This window comes from Anolis carolinensis, chromosome 5 (genome assembly GCF_035594765.1).
Source record: "Anolis carolinensis isolate JA03-04 chromosome 5, rAnoCar3.1.pri, whole genome shotgun sequence".
NCBI lineage: Eukaryota > Metazoa > Chordata > Lepidosauria > Squamata > Dactyloidae > Anolis > Anolis carolinensis.
Window position 1 is genome coordinate 187,924,630 of NC_085845.1, and position 16,977 is coordinate 187,941,606.

Sequence of the window (16,977 nt, forward strand, 5' to 3'; positions counted from 1 at the left end):
GGGTGGGATCGAGAGCAGGGCCTCCCCAGATGATCTTGAGGTTCTCGTAGGTTTGTAGGAGGAGACACGTTCGGATAGGTTAGTTGGACCAGAACCGTTTAGGGCTTTGTAGACCAAGACCAGCACTTTGAATTGGGCTCGGTAGCATATCGGCAGCCAGTGGAGCTGTCTTAACAAGGGAGTAGTACGCTCCTTGTATGCCGCCCGAGTTATTAATCTGGCTGCCGTCCGTTGTACTAGCATGTTTCCCTGAAAATAAGACAGTGTCTTACATTAATTTTTCCTCTCAAATATGCACTAGGTCTTATTTTCAGGGGATGTCTTATTTTTCCATGAAGAAGAATTCACATTTATTGTTGAATTAAAAAAAATGAACATTTATTATATACTATACAGTAGTTGTCATCACAAACCAGCCTAACCAGACAAACTGTGAATCATATCAAGAATTTCTTGTTACTACTAGAACAAGATACGTACATTTACTGATCCTGCATGTTCTGGTGTTCTGTTCGTTGGACATGCTTCCAAACAAAACCTTTGCTAGGTCTTACTTTTGGGGATGTCTTATTTTAGGGGAAACAGGGTAGTTGTAGCTTCTGAGCCATTTTCAAAGGCAGCCCCACGTAAAGTGCATTGCAGTAATCCAAGCGGGATGTAACCAGAGCATGGACCACCGTGGCCAAGTCAGACTTCCCAAGGTACGGGCGCAGCTGGCGCACAAGTCTTAGTTGTGCAAATGCTCCCCTGGCCACCGCTGAAACCTGGGGTTCCAGGCTCAGCAATGAGTCCAGGAGAACACCCAGACTGTGAACCTGTGTCTTCAGGCTGTAACCCTATACCCTGTTTGGCCCTACAACTGACCAGGAGGACCTCTGTTGTCTGGATTCAATTTCAATTTGTTGGTCCTCATCCAGTCCGACACAGCGGACAGACACCAGTTCAGGACCTGGATAGCCTCCTTAGTGACAGGTGGGAAGGAGTGACAGAGCTGGACATCATCTGCGTACAGATGACACCGCACCCTGAAACTTTGGGTGATCTCTCCCAGTGGCTTCATGTATATGTTAAATAGCATGGGGGACAGTATTGAACCCTGCAGGACCCCACAAGTCAATGGTTGTGGGGCCGATAAGGTGTCCCCCAAAGACACCATCTGGGAACGACCCTCCAGGAAGGACTGAAGCCACTGCAGAACAGTGCCTCCGAGACCCATCTTGGCAAGGCGCCCCAGAAGGATTCCGTGATCGACGGTATCGAAGGCCACTGAGACGCCCAGCAGAACCAGCAGGGACCCACTCCCCCTGTCCAGTCCCCGGCGTAGATCATCGACTAAGGCGACCAAGGCTGTCTCGGTACCATGCCCCAGCTTGAAGCCAGACTGTGCCAGATCTAGAAAATCAGTATCATCCAAGAATGCCTGGAGTTGCATAGTGGCCTGGCCACCACACGTTCCACAACCTTGCCCAAAAAGGGGAGATTGGAAATAGGCCGATAGCTGTCCAATCGAGTGGGGGCCAGTGATGGCTTCTGCAACAGCAGTTTGATCACAGCCAATTTAAGGCTCACTGGAAATATGCCTTCCCGAAGGGAGGCATTCACCACCACCTTCACCCACTCGGCCAATCCCCCTCTGGCTTCTCTCACCAGCCAGGATGGGCAGGGGTCTAGGATGCATGTGGTAGCCCTCACCTCTCCATGCACCTTGTCCACGTCCTCGAGCTCAACTAATTGAAATTCCACAGCTGTTAAGTAGCAATAGTTTTCAACCAGGAACAAGTGTTTTGATAAGAGTTTGCATGTGTTTCAAGATGATCAATACAAAAAACATCCCGGTAGATTTCAGGATCCAGCATTTGAATATGAATGTGCAAGTTTTTGACCTCCATAGATAATTAGGAAACACTAGACACTATCAGATAAACAAGTTCAGGAAAAACAGCCTTCATTTGTTGTCAGGGATTTCAGAATTTTGTGAAAGGCATATATTTTCCTCCATTTATTTTGATGAATCGCCAAGAAAAATGTTTTGTATTGTTTTGATAAAGAAAATTTGTACTGATGAACTTGTGATACCTTCCAGACAAATCTTCCTTACAAGAAAAGTTCTTTATGGTCTGCAGTTTTTCACTAAGGTTATATCCATAAAATCATTGCTATAGTTCTAAATTGTTTGTGCTTTCATTTTCAACATTGCACACCCACATGGAAATAAAGATTTTAGTGATGAATTACACTAGTGCAATGTTATTTAACTATTTAAATTTCCAAACCTAGAATGGGGTGCACTAAGTGTGAAATTCAGCTGAGTCTCCATGAACTCAACAAGGGTGAGCATCAGAGCCAGGGTCATCCTGCATCTCAAAAGATTAACATTGGCCAGCTGTTACTGACCAGAAATATCTTCCCAGCCAAACCCTCCACCCACAACTTTGCTGGGAGTCTATCATAGACTGGCCCTGCAAGTTATTGCCCTCATTCAACCAGACTCCAACCAATCCTAAGTCTAAGTCGAGGAATTCTCTTTCACCAAGAGGGTTCAATTAATTTTACCAGTCCCCATTTCTTTTTACTCATGTCTATACTAACTATGATTCACAAAAGCAAGGACATCTCCTCGCTCCCGGGCTCTGCTAGGCTGTGTAAAATAACCTAAAATTTGCACTGCAGGTGCTAAAAGTATATAGAATCATAGAATCATACAGTTGGAAGAGACCTCACAAGCCATCCAGTCCAACCCCTATACTCATCTGATAAGTAAATTCTATAATTATTATGCAGCTCTGTGCAATCAAATATTATGCCAGGAAGTGCCAAGAAAGCACCCAACCTCCAGGCCATAAATAGTTCTCCTCTCCAAGTTAACCTTTCTATATGAACAGGTATCCCTTTCTTTTCTCCATGACTGTTGGGGTGTGAGGGCTGACCAACCCAACCCTACTCCCAGCCACTTTCTTTTAATCTCTCTATGTCATCTCTGTCTAGTATTATTAGGACCTTCCTTTTCAGGAGACCCAGATTATTTTCACCTAAATATACAGTATAATCAAAATTTGAGGAGCTCACTCATCCTTTTCAGTCTTGTTCAGTAAGGTATTTCTTTTTAATTTAGATACAGTGTGTACAGATAATAAAAAAAGGAAACAAATCTTCATTGGAATAGTGAGCAGTAGGCAAAGTGTTACTGAGCCTGAAGTGGGGGGGGGGGGAGGGGTGTTGGTTAAAGTTGGCAGGATACATGGAGTTTCCATGAGAGAAGAGCTCAGGAATGTCAATACAGCCTTTTAAAAATAAATTGAAAATTACATTCCACTTCAACATTTGTCCCGAAACCAGAATAGACCTATGGAATCAGTTGCTGAATTATATACATTAGGCATGTGTGCAAATTCAGATGATTCAGTGATTGATTCAATCCTAGATAGGATGCAGACCTTGGAGTGCATTTCTAGAACAAATATTGGAAATATGTGACCAGCCAGATGTTGCTGGAGTACAACTCCTATCACCCCAAGCAAGCACAGGCAACGATGAGGACTGTTGGGAGGAATAGTGCCATTCAATACCATCTTGAGGGCCCCATGATTCCCATTCTGTGGTTATTACTAAGGATATGTAAACATCAAAAAGATGTGTCATTACTTTGACAAAATAAGAAATGTCATTGTGGAACAAACCTTTCATGAATTCACTTGTATATAACATACCATGCACAATAATGGTCGTCTTCCTTTAATTTCCTTTTTTGTATCCGAGTCACTTTACATGTCTATGAAGTGTAAGGTCCTAATAGCCTTGAATGATACAACTTTTGCTTTTGAATCTGCAATTCTTCTTTCAAAGTTCTGTTGATGCTTTGGTCGGTCCAACCTCATTTCCTATACAGCTTTATGAAACAGTACCAAACTTGAATATTTTTGTCTCTATAATTTTTGCCCCTAGAATAAAATGGTACAATGATGCCTCTTTCTCTGCTCATTAAAACAAAACAATGACCAAAAAAAAGGCAAAGGTTCAAAACAGGTTCTCCTTCAGGAATGTGCAGTCTGAAGCCATTGCTTCATGTCATTTCTTGGTAATGGTGCACCTGGGGAAAAACAAATCCATGAATGAAATTCAAATAATGAGTTATGTTATTGCTATTTTATAAATGTTGTCATTCCCAATAAGAATTCTTGGCATAATAAATTGGTCTCTGAAATCAATGAGAATCATTATAACAGTATGTGCAGACACAGTTTGTTACCTAACAACACATAAATAGTGCTAGACAATTGTGGATAAATATTGAAATGTGCACAAAAGTACATTCAATAATATGTTTTAGTCATTATCTTCACGTTTTTATCATGTTTCCATCAGGAGAGAATAAAATAATAATATTGTAATGTAGATCACATTGCCTTAATCCATGCCTCTACAACTCACTCCACTAAACAGTGATACTTTATTTAGATTATATATATCATTCACCATATAAAAATAAAACTTTGAAATCTATTTCAGTTACAAAAATACCATATTACGTATTCAAAGCAGTTAAAATTAGGTGAGTTAAAAAATGAGCCAAACAATCTATCAATCCACAAGCCTTATTCTGTCTTCTTTACTTAGTCAGATTCTTTCTGTCTCTGTCTTCTAACTATCCTCCATCTTTCCAGATGCAGGACGCTATGGGCTATGAGTTACCCTGGGTGTACTTTGTCAGTCTGGTCATCTTTGGATCCTTTTTCGTTCTAAATCTGGTTCTTGGTGTGTTGAGCGGGTAAGCTGTTGGTTTTGGTGTTCTTTTCCCTCCTCATGCTGTAGCATAGCAAGACTCCAAAGTTAGGGTGCTTCCATATCACCAGAATTCCTTATTTATCACAGGCAAATCCAATGTGTATATTAAATATCCAGTCAATATTATCTGCAGCCAGTTGCATTATGGTATAATAACATTATAAAGGAGAAATGCATTTGTTAAGCTGACTAATTATTTCATTCCACCTGGAGTTGGAAAAAGTTTTTTCATAATTGGCTAAACCAGATACATGAATCAAATCAACACTGGTGACTAAAGTTCCCTTCAACTTGGAGCCTTGCAATGCTCAGGAACAGAAACTTCCTCACTAATTATTGTTCCACTCTTCTAGGTCAATGATGCCATAGGAAGGGAGTGGCCCTGGATCTATTTTGTTACTCTAATCATCATAGGGTCATTTTTTGTACTTAACTTGGTTCTCGGTGTACTTAGCGGGTAAGCAGTACCAGGAAAAATGTTTTAAATTGTTGTTTCCTTACATGGCCTTCTGATTTGCCATTTCCACTTTTTCTGGGATTGTATATATGGGGCCTGATGCAAAAATCTTCCCAATATTACCTCCTAATGTCACTTGGGATTGCTAAACCCATTAGAGATGCAGCCACCGGTGAGTTAAAGGGAAAGCATTCATGACATATGACATAATGGCATCAAAGAGATCACAAAATGGAGGGAGGAATCTCTATCAAAAGCCAGCAGTGCTAAACCTAAGAAGATTTTTTTTCTTGAAACTTCATTCTAGTTATGATCTGTCATCCTTAGCAAGAAGGAATTAATATAGTAACAAGCTTAAGAAGTATAGGACATTGAGTCCTTTGTGAGAACCCACCATGAGGTGTAGTAATATTGATAATTGTTTGCTTCTCTGACATCACAGAGACAGTGGCAATTTTGGGCATTCTGCAGAGTGCTAGACTAACTGGAAAGTTTTATAATTTCACCCCTATAATCTCTGAATAGTGTTTCCTCAAATTAAACCATGTTACCTATAGGCTTTTGAAAGTCACTTTATTATTCTAATTTGGTGGTACAGTTTTAGACCCTTTAAATGAAACACTAGTCAGGTAAAAAGAAAATACTAAATGCATATCAATCTATATATATAATAGAGTGATGGCATCAGGGCAGCGGACAAAACAACAAAACTACAGGCCCCCCAACCTCGAAATTTGACAACACAACCCATCATCCACTGCTCTAGGTTGATACAACAAAAAGAAAAGAAAAATAAAGTCCTAATTAGAGAGAGAGGAATAATTGCTTTTATCCAATTGTTGCCAGTTAGAGGACTAATCTCTGCCCACTTGGTCTCCTAGCAACCTACTCAGCCCAGGGGACAGGCAGACTTAGGCCTTGGCCTGTTCCACAGATTATCTAATTTGCACTGGATTATATGGCAGTGTAGACTCAAGGCCCTTCCACACAGCTATATAACCCATTTATACAGCTGTGAAGAAGGAGCCTCATGTAATCCAGTTCTAAGCAGATAATATAAGATTATAAATATAATATGTAATAATTACTGTGATATAGAATCATAGAATCATAGAATAGTAGAGTTGGAAGAGACCTCATGGGCCATCCAGTCCAACCCCATTCTGCCAAGAAGCAGGAAATCGCATTCAAAGCGATTAATAATAATACAGAACAATATAATCTCTAAAATCAGGACAGTAAATAAAGAGCAACACTCTGAAAGCATGAGCCACAGCAACGCGTGGCCGGGCAAAGCTAGTATCTGTATAACATCATGATCCAAAATGGCTATGATTAAAAAGAAACGGAACAATGTGAGCAAGTTGTAACCTAGTCATATTTTTTCATGTATTCCTTCTAATGTAAAATCTTCCTCCAATAAATCTTGATTTAATCATGGAAGGAAAGGGTTATAAGTATGCAACATTATTGACTATGTACTATAGTCACTACTGTTATATAAGAAGCCCGAGACAGAAAGAAAGAATGCTTTGAAAATGATACATCTGTCAAGTTTACAATTTTTTCTGGTTCTAAGTTGCTTACTGGTTGTATTTGAAACCCTATCAACATATATCAGACTTGCTCAAAAAAATAGTCCATGTAAATGAAAAAAAAACAGTTAACAAATCTATAGATCACTTGATAAAACTATCATAAATAGTAGATAGTCATTGTAACGTGTTGAAATGAACTTGCAAGCATTTCATAAGGATGTTACCATGTGGGAATCATTTGAAGGTGATTTTGGTTGCATGTTAGTATGTTAGCACTACCTATGGGGTTTCTTTTCATATAGTTCATTAGATATATCCAGGGGACTGCATATGGGATAGATGCTTATTTTTACCTTTGGAGGATTACTGTCAGTCAGAATACATAACACTGAATTAGTTGGACCAATGGTTTGATTAGTTAGGTAAGTTTACCTCTCCCGTCTTTAAGTAGAAATTATCCATTATGGCTAGTTTAGACTATTTTGACTAAAGAATATTGCTAGAATTTTTTTTTATTATCTATCAACATGCATATTTTTTATTTCATGTTTCTTCTAATTGATACTTTGGAAGCAATAAATACCCAGCAGCTTTATAAAAATATAACTATTAAGATAGCTTTCAAACAAATATGAAACACTGAATAGTTCTTTAGCTTGTTGGCTCCTCTGATACAACAGTGTGAACGATGTTTAGTCAAAGTGCTATGCACATTAATATTTATACAAACTTAAGAAGGAGAAACATATCATTACCTTACCCAAATCCACTCAGGGGATTTTTAACTATCCATTTTTAATATGTATTTTGCCATAAGTCTTTGGATGTGATGCATCCATCTAACTTACAACAAAGCTCTCTGCTATAACTGATTGACAGACCTGCTTTTGATTTTGAGGGTTAAGTGAAGTCTCTTGCAATTCTCTGCTTTAAAGTCTTTATTATTGCATTCCTAAGAGAGGATGGAGCAAAAAAGTAGCAAGGTAACAAATGAGAGATATATTTTGGCACATACAGTAGCTGTGAGTATTTCTCTTCAACAGAGAAGAAAGCACCTCACCTTATATACCATCAGCTGGGTTCAATCAAGAACTATTGGAGTGGTTATTTCCCATAAAATTTGACCAGCTTGAAACATTTCATAACAAATAATAAAGTGAAACTCAGGTACCACACAGAGAACTATTATAAGCAACTGATATCAGTATATCTGAAATATAGGAACCACATTGTATCAACAATATGGTCTGAATTTAATGTGGATAGTTGAATTAGCAACTTAGTATTTTCAGTACAATTCATATTGATTGTCTTCTCTCCCTCTCTCTCTCTCTTCCTCCCTATCCTTTTCTCGTCTTTTTATTCCCTCCCTCTTCTCAGGGAGTTTTCTAAAGAAAGAGAGAAAGCAAAAGCTCGGGGTGACTTTCAAAAGTTAAGAGAGAAGCAGCAGCTGGAGGAGGACTTGAAGGGATATCTGGATTGGATAACTCAAGCAGAAGACATTGATCCAGAAAATGAAGATGAAGGCATGGATGAGGAGAAGCCCAGAAACAGTAAGCACTTTCCCATTTCACTTTGAACTGCTAAGCTGAGGTAGGTTTTTAAGAAGAGTTGCACATATTATTTACATATATTCACAGGAACTAAAATGGTGACATAATACCTTGCCATTCAACTGTGCTGTTAATACTTATTTATATTAAGATGAGGGAGGAAAGATACAAAATTAATATTAACTCTGGAAGATTTTGTATTATTTTGACATAATTTGATAGTTCTAACATAAGAAAGGGGGGATGACCTATAATTTTTCTTAAAGGAATTTGTCAGTGCTGAAACCGCTAAGCCGATGAACTTGCTGACCAAAAGGTCGGTGGTTCAAATCTGGAGAGTGGGGTGAGTTCCTGCTTTTAGCCCCAGCATCTGCCAACCTAGCAAATGTGAGTAGATCAATAGGTACCGCTCCTGCAGGAAGATAATGGTGCTCCGTGCGGTCATGTCAGCCACATGACCTTGGAGGCGTCTATGAACAATGCCGGTTTTTCGGCTTAGAAATGGAGATGAGCACCAACCCCCCGAGTGAAAAATACTGCTGAAAATGAAAAAATAGGAAAGTACTGATCTTTTCACTCCCACTGAAAGATTTTTCACTCATGTAGCTTTTCAAAAGTGTCTTGGTTTATTGTTATATTGCTATATCTGGGGATGAGAAAAACTGAGTATTCTTTATAACTCATACTTACACTGATTAGTGACAGGGACAGTATGGATGCTACTAGGGTTTTCTCCTTCAAACTATGAGATGGAAGTGCCTTTTATCTCATTTTGATTAGAATCTGTTTGCTTTCTACAAATCTTCTATCTCATAGCTTAGATATCATTGGTATTTAAAACTAATTCTAAATTTTTTGGGTGGCATCAATGCTTCTCTTGTTTTACTATCTGTTCACTGTTAGTGTCACAGTTATGTTACTTTATATATATGGGTATATCATCCCCTTTATAAAAACACATTTTAAATATTAAAAAAACAGCTGATGAAAAATTATGATGGCTCCTGTAGCTTTAATGCATGCATAGAAGAGGGTGTTTCAGTAAGTACTGCTTGTTACTAGATTGCATGACATAGTGAAAGTTGTTTTCTATAAAGCTATAAAGCTATCATGTCCAGTTTCAACCTAGTTGATGCCCTCCATCCAGTGTTTATCCTATGCAATCTTCATCACTAGCATCTGGAAGATAAAGTTCCAGCTTCAGGTAGCATCACCCTCCTATGGAGGACTCACTGTTGAACAGCTGATAGCAATATTCTTCCTGATAGACTGCTAATGCAATTGTGCACATAACTGAATTCTCAAAAAGAAAGAAAAAACCATGTAATGCTTTAACATCCCCTTTCACGTAAATGCCTTGGCTGGGAAATGACAGAAATTGAAAACTATAGCAGTGACAATATCTGCATACATCAGTTTCAAAAATAGTTATAGAAATAATTGATCAATATTGAGAAGTTTAGAGAACATAGCAGAGGAATCTGTATCTGTTTAACAAACTTCAATCAGCTTGTTATTTTACAAAGTTCAGAATACTCTAATCCTAATTTTGCAGGACAGTAAATAGATGTTCCTGTTGATTAACCTTGGATTTCTTAAACAAGTGACTCATGTGCATAGAGGAAAAGATACATCTGACAAGATTGTTAGATTATTTGTACTTGGAAACACTGATACACTCCTCACTTAAAATGTTTCTTTGTCATGGTTTTATGCATTGTGTAATGCACTACTGTGCACAGCCATGATTGTAATGTTTTATCTTTCTGAATAATAATGCTAATGACCATTTTGTTAGTTTACAAAATAAAATTGCATACCTTACATATAAAATACATTATGCATTTGCTTCCAGAATGTTAATCAAATTCTGTAAGGTTTGTTATAAAAAGAGGTTACCATATATATCGGGAAAATATTGTGTTAACAGGAAAAGAATTGAATGGCAGTGTTTGTGACTGCTCGGGACAGACACACCATCGGATTATATATCCAATTATGTAGATCTGTCATAGCAAGTCAGAATAGACCCTCAATTCTTGAAAATATATCTGAGAGCAGCCAATAAAATTAATATTTTTGGCAGTTGTTTTAAACATCATTGTGTTAGTGATACTGAATGAAGATTCAGACTTCAGGTTTCTTGATACATGAACACAACTACAAAAATGATTCCTGCTCCCATTTCCAAATAATTGTTCAGCGCATCATCTTTCCCATAAAACCAATTAGTGGTGCAGCTGCCATTAACTGATAGCATTCTGAAGAACAGCTGTATCATAAGGTATTTGTTTTCTCTCACTTAAATGCTCCTAATCCCATGATCAGATTGAAACTGAAAGCCAGGAATTGATGTATTTAATACTGTAAGCCAAAATGAATTTCTTGCTGATAAACAAAACCATATCAGAAACCACAACAGAAACTATCAGGGAGCTAATGAGCAGAAAGGGAGTATTAGCTATATAATTAGCTACTGGAACATAAGAACCTGGATATGTTGATTCAGCCAACAGAAACGGATTAAGAAATTTCATGAAGGACACGGTAGGATGATTAGTCTTATATATACAGTAGTGCAGGTAAGGATCTTTTAATGGGCACAAGTACTCTAGATGTCCCCATCTCATCTATTATGAGATACGGAGAAGCAGGTAAGAAATATTATTATTATTATTATTATTATTATTATTATTATTATTATTATTATACTTGACATTGCCAATGTGCCTGTGCCAATTTGGAAACATACAATTTGGGCCTAAGATCAAATATCAACAGTGTTTTCAGCAGCTAACATTCTAGGAATTGTCTTCACATGCAGTGTTTTGGATAGAAAGACTCATGCACATTGCATCTAATATCTCTAGAGGATATGCGAAATCTTTTGGACTGAGTGAGAATATTTCTGTCACCTAGATGCTTCATTCACTCCCATCTCTATATTTAATGCTTCCCTGTGTCCTGATCCAACATCCCATACTTTATACAGAATATGCTAGATGTTAGGTGGTCATTTTTTCTTTACAACAATATTGTTAGGTAAATTGGCCTGAAAAAGAGACCAGTGTGACATAGTCCATTTTACATCTGAGTGGGGATTTGAATTAGAATCCTTTCAGCTCTGATCCAGCACGTCACTGTGTTAAGTGCAGGAAAGGGAGTATCTTCACCTGCAGTCAGGGTTTTGTCATTTTGTTCTGTTGAATATTTAGCCAAAACTCCTAACTTAAATACTGCTGGTCCTGCTGAAGTAATTACTCAGTATATGAGATAGCATCCATGTCTAGATATAGCTCATCCTCCAAAATCCTATCCCTCTCCCCCCTAATATTTATTACATCCTTGAAAAATATTTTAAGATGAGTTTGGATATGAAAGAAATATTTCTGGCTCAAAGTTGTAAAGTGGCACTATAATGGGACTGAAGTCTAGAATTTGTCAGGGCCACATATATCTGAGCTGGACAAATGATAGAAAGCTAGGTAACTGGTAACTAAGTAGAAGTAACTAAAATAGTATGTAAAATAATGACTGCTACATGCTGTTGGGTGGGCTAGCAGGGTCTGTGTCATGTAAGCAACCCTATGTAAAATCAGAGAAATTAGAAAGACAGCCAGGACCAGTTTGTGTGGGATATGGAATAGAGTGGAGTTGTTAAAATTTTCATATTAAAATCTGTGTTTAAAATAATACTAAATATGGTGGCAGATTCTTACAGACTATTGTGGGGCCGGGCTGTTGCGCAGGCTGGTAAACAGCTGCTGCAATAAATCACTCTGACCATGAGGTCATGAGTTCGAGGCCAGCCCGTGGCGGGGTGAGCACCCGTCAATTAAAAATAAAATATAGCCCCTGCTCGTTGCTGACCTAGCAACCCGAAAGATAGTTGCATCTATCAAGTAGGAAATAAGGTACCACTTATAAAAAGTGGGGAGGCAAGTTTAACTAATTTACAACGTTGGAATGAGGAAGTGAGGAAGTGCCATCAGAGTGGATGATGAAGCAGCTGCTCCCCCCTGTGGCCAGAATCGAACATCCCCTCAGGAGAAGGTTAAATTGCCTCTGCGTCTGTCTGTCTGTTGTCTCTGTCTTGATGTATTTATGGGCATTGAATGTTTGCCCTATATGTACATAATGTGATCCGCCCTGAGTCCCCTTCGGGGTGAGAAGGACGGAATATAAATACTGTAAATAAATAAATAAATAAATAAATAAATAAATCTAAATTTCTTTTCATTTTCATAGAACATCCAATGGGTTTTCCACTTGTAGTATATCTGGTTTCAATGCAACCACATTTATATTATATTATAGAGCAATGGTTCTTAACTTTTGGAGGTCATGAAAATCTTGGAGAATCTTATGAAAGCTATAAAACCTCTTTGATATAAATATGAGATATACATACATAAATATATGAATACAAAGTGTTGTACACAATATATTATTACATTGTAAATTTAATTCCATCACACAGCCTTGTCAGCAACAAAAATACAAGGAACATTAAAACGACTAGATTTTACATTAAATCCACTGAGGCTAGAAACATTCAAAGCAGCAGGAAGTAGCAGTAGTCTTAGAGAGCACTCTAAATTTCTCACTGTCATTTCTTATCAGTGACTTCTTGAACTTTTCCGCTTAGGACTGCTTTTGAGCTGAGAAATTTTCAAGTGATCACAGGTATATAGCTATATAAAATAGGTATAAAAATCAAACATTTGCTGATATGAAATCAGCATTAGTCTTGCTGAACAGTCTCTTTTTCCTTTTTATAGAGTATAGCTGAAGCATCTTCTGCAGAATCCACTGAAAACATTGCACAATCCATTTGTGTAAGTGTATAAAACAGCTGTGAGGTGCTGTTTCAGTAAATGTTTACTATCTTTTGAGACCCCAGAATTGAGCTAAGGGGACACCATTTAAGTTGGGACACATGATTTAAGAAGCAATTACTTAAATAATGGGGTATAGGGAATCCTTATCAAATTTGTGGATGTCACAAAACTGGATGGAGTCACTAATGAATTTAAAAATAGGAAAAAAAATTCAAAGGAGCCTTGATAAACCAGAGAATTTGGCTGAAACTAATCATATTCATCAGAAATAAATGTGAAATTATACATTTCAAATGCAACAACACTATCTAATTTGAAGGAATTCAGCAAAGCCACCTGCCAACTAAAAAATAACAAAGCCAGCAAACCTGATGGGATCCCTGCTGTAATCTTTAAAGAAGATGGGCCTGAGTTGACACAACTCCACAAACTCATTGAAAAAGTGTGGGTGACGAAGAAGATCCTAGTAGACTTCAAGGACACCATTATCATCACCCGTTTCAAAAAGGGAGAAAGAACAAACTGTGGAAACTATCTATCTCCCTTTTAACCTCCACTGGAAAAATCCTCACAAGAATCCTCACAAACCACCTTCTACCTATTTCAGAAGACATCCTCCCTGAATTCCAGAATGGCTTCTGCCCCTCCAGGAAACAGTGGATATGATTTTCACTGCACAACAGCTCCAAGAAAAATGCAGGGAACAAAATCAACCTTTGTATGTGGCCTTCATCAACCTTGCAAAGGCCTCTGAACCCAAGAATTGTAATGTTCTCTGGACCATCCTCTTGAAAATCAGATTCCCTGATAAATTTGTGAACATCATGCACCTCCTCCATAATGACATGATGGTAACAGTCTTGGACAGCAAGGGCTCCCAAGTAACCCATTCAAAGTGGGATCAGGTGTCAAACAGGGATGTGTTATTGCTCCAACCTTATTTTCCATCTTCATAGCTCTGATTCTACACCATGTTGACTAGTGTGGAAATCACATATTGAACATAGGCCAAATTTTTTAACCTCAGCAGGCTAAAAACCAAAAGTAAGGTCACAACAACGTCTGATATAGAACTCTAGTATGCTGATGATATTGTATCTGACACTACTGACATTCTCTTTGGCCCAGTTCCTTTTAGGAGCCAACCCAGGATTTTATCAAAGTATGTCTATTTTATGTGACCTTATTAGTTTTATGATCTGTTTTATTGTTGTGTTTTTATATTGCCTGTTTAGCCTGGGCTTGGCCCCATGTAAGCCGCCCCGAGTCCCTTCAGGGAGATGGGGCGGGGTATAAAAATAAAATTATTATTATTATTATTATTATTATTATTATTATTATTATTATTATTATTATTATTATTGTAGTCTGTGCTCATTCAGAGGAAGACCTACAAGCCGTTTTAAACACCTTTGCAGAAGCATATGAAAAGCTTAGCTTCTCACTGAACATTGAGAAAATCAAAATGCACTACCAGCAGGCACTAACCAATCCTTCTGCCAGCAATAAAGTTTAATGGTGTAACACTAGAAAATGTTCACCATTTCTACTACCTAAGCAGCCACGTCTCCACAAAAGTTGACATTGACACTGAAATACAACACTGTCTGAGCTCTGTGAGTGCATTTTTTCAAATGAAAAAGAGAGTGTTCGAAGATTGGGACATTCATAGGGATACATTCGTCACACAGCCAATCAGGTTATTGGGTGGCAATCTGTGCTTGATGGGGTTACACTCCCCCTGGAGTCACAGGTCCACAGTTAGGGGTCCTCCTTCACTCAGCACTGACACTTGAAGCTCAGGTGTCAGTGGTGGCTGGGAGAGCCTTTATACCATTAAAGCTTGTGCACCAACTGCGACCGTACCCCGAGAAGTCTGACTTGGCCACAGTGGTCCATGCCTTAGTTATTTCCACATTGAATTACTGTAATGCACTCTACGTGCCTTTGAAGATGACCCAGAAACTCCAATTAGTTCAACGGACGGCGGACAGGTTGTTAATAAGAGCGAATTACAGGGAGCGGACAACTCCCCTATTAAAACAGCTCCACTGGCTGCTGATAAGATTCCGGTCCCAATTCAAGGTGCTGGTTATCACCTATAAAGCCCTAAACAGTTCAGGTCCAGCGTTGTGACACCTCAGGGCAGCATGAGCACTGGGAATCAGACACGAAGGCCAATAAACAATCTAATACCTTTATTAAGGAAATAAAGGAGACAACTAAAAATAAGCAGAGTATATAGTCCAGCAGTAGACCTTTCAGGAAAGGTCAAATATAGTCCAGTAATATGAAAGTAGATGTCCAGTATTAGAGTTCAAAGTTTTAAATCCAATAACCGAAACACACTCAAACCTTTAGGCTGTTTGAGTGGGGATTAAGGCAAAATCCGAGGCTCAAATCCGAGGCTAGGATGCAAGGCAAGGCAAAGTTAGTCATGGTAAAGCTGAATCGCTGTCCAGACTTAACAGGAAGACGAGATGCAACGCCGGTCTACTCAAGAGTAGCGCGCTGCAGAACTAGAGTCGATGTGAATTCCTCAACTGACATGTTGAACACCGCAAGGGACAGTTGGCACCCAGAACTTTTATGGGACTTTGCTCTCCTCTCTAGCCAGGTGTCTGAACTCTTTCCCAAGGGAAAATGACTAAAGTCAACAATTTGCCAGATGCAATCCTCCCTGAGAACTCTCAAGGGAACCGGCTTAATTAACGCTTGCTTTCTCCGCTAATCGAGCGCTTCTCCTCAAAATCTGCTTTTCCGCGCGCGAAGCCTCTGAAAACAATTTGCGGTCAAACATAGCGTTCTCTGGAGAACCGGGCTGTGAATCAAGGCCCTTTTTAATTAACTGTGGGCTAAAACTGTCAACAGGGGACATCTGGAAAGGAGCGGAATCGTGCGGAGATGGCAAAAACCTTCGGTCTGCTCCGTAATGGCGTAATGGCGACGGGGTCATGACTCAGGGGTCTCTGAGACACTACAAGCGTATCTTTGCGATCACATTTTCTACTACGAACCTGTGCGAACTTAAGATCTGCTGGGGAGGTCCTTCTCTCACCCCCGCCACCATCGCAAATACAGTTGGTGGGGACGAGGGAGAGGGCCTTCACGGTGGTGACCCCCCGGCTCTGGAACGCCCTCCCGAGAGAAATTAGATTAGTTAGTTGTAACTTGAACATGATTCAGCAATGTAATGCTTCAGCAAATAATATTGTAGCCTTCATTAATAGAACCAGAGTTTCCAATACAAGAGAATTAATAGTCCCACTGTATTCTGCACTAGTTAGCCACCGTTAGCAGTTTTAATTTTTCTTAGTCAAGATTTTAAGTTTAAAGACATTGCTCTTCTCTGCTGAGAATTTGTCCAGATGAAATAGATATGGTGATGAAAATATTTGAAGAATCTAAATGAGAATAGCAAAGGATGTTTAAAGTTAGAAATTATTTTACTTTGACAGCTGTGTGAGGAAACCTTGCATAACACCTGCCCACGCAAGGCCTAATTCAAGGTAATATTATCAATTCGTCACTTATATGAATGCTTCAAAAAGTATTCACAAATTACAAAAAGCAACCACTGCAAACCCATTAAATAGGCCTGTTTTTAAAATTAGTTTGGTGCAGTTTATCCCTTCAGTAACTGTTTCTAGAACTAGAAGGATGTAAATAAAACGCTCACTGTATATACTGTATAAGTCTAGAAAATTATGTCAAAAAAAATCAGCCCCAGAAACTAGGTTGACTTATTTACAGGTCAGTTTAAGTACTGTGCCTTAACTTACGAAAAAATAGAATGTCCCCTTCTC

The 16,977-nt window shown here is 38.7% G+C and overlaps 1 protein-coding gene across 23 annotated transcripts in view; it reads left to right on the forward strand.

Annotated features, from left to right (window-relative positions):
* The window catches only part of cacna1c (calcium voltage-gated channel subunit alpha1 C), a 650,264-nt gene that overhangs the window by 458,819 nt on the left and 174,468 nt on the right, over positions 1–16,977 (forward strand). For 21 of the 23 annotated variants that reach the window (XM_062981179.1, XM_062981177.1, XM_062981163.1 and 18 more), the window contains exons 8-9: positions 4,662–4,765; positions 8,158–8,330. In XM_062981179.1, the coding sequence (XP_062837249.1) occupies positions 4,662–4,765; positions 8,158–8,330 (277 nt within the window). Of the gene's footprint in view, positions 1–4,661; positions 4,766–5,135; positions 5,240–8,157; positions 8,331–16,977 lie in introns of all 23 variants that reach the window. The other 2 variants (XM_062981184.1, XM_062981183.1) reach the window with 1 other exon arrangement.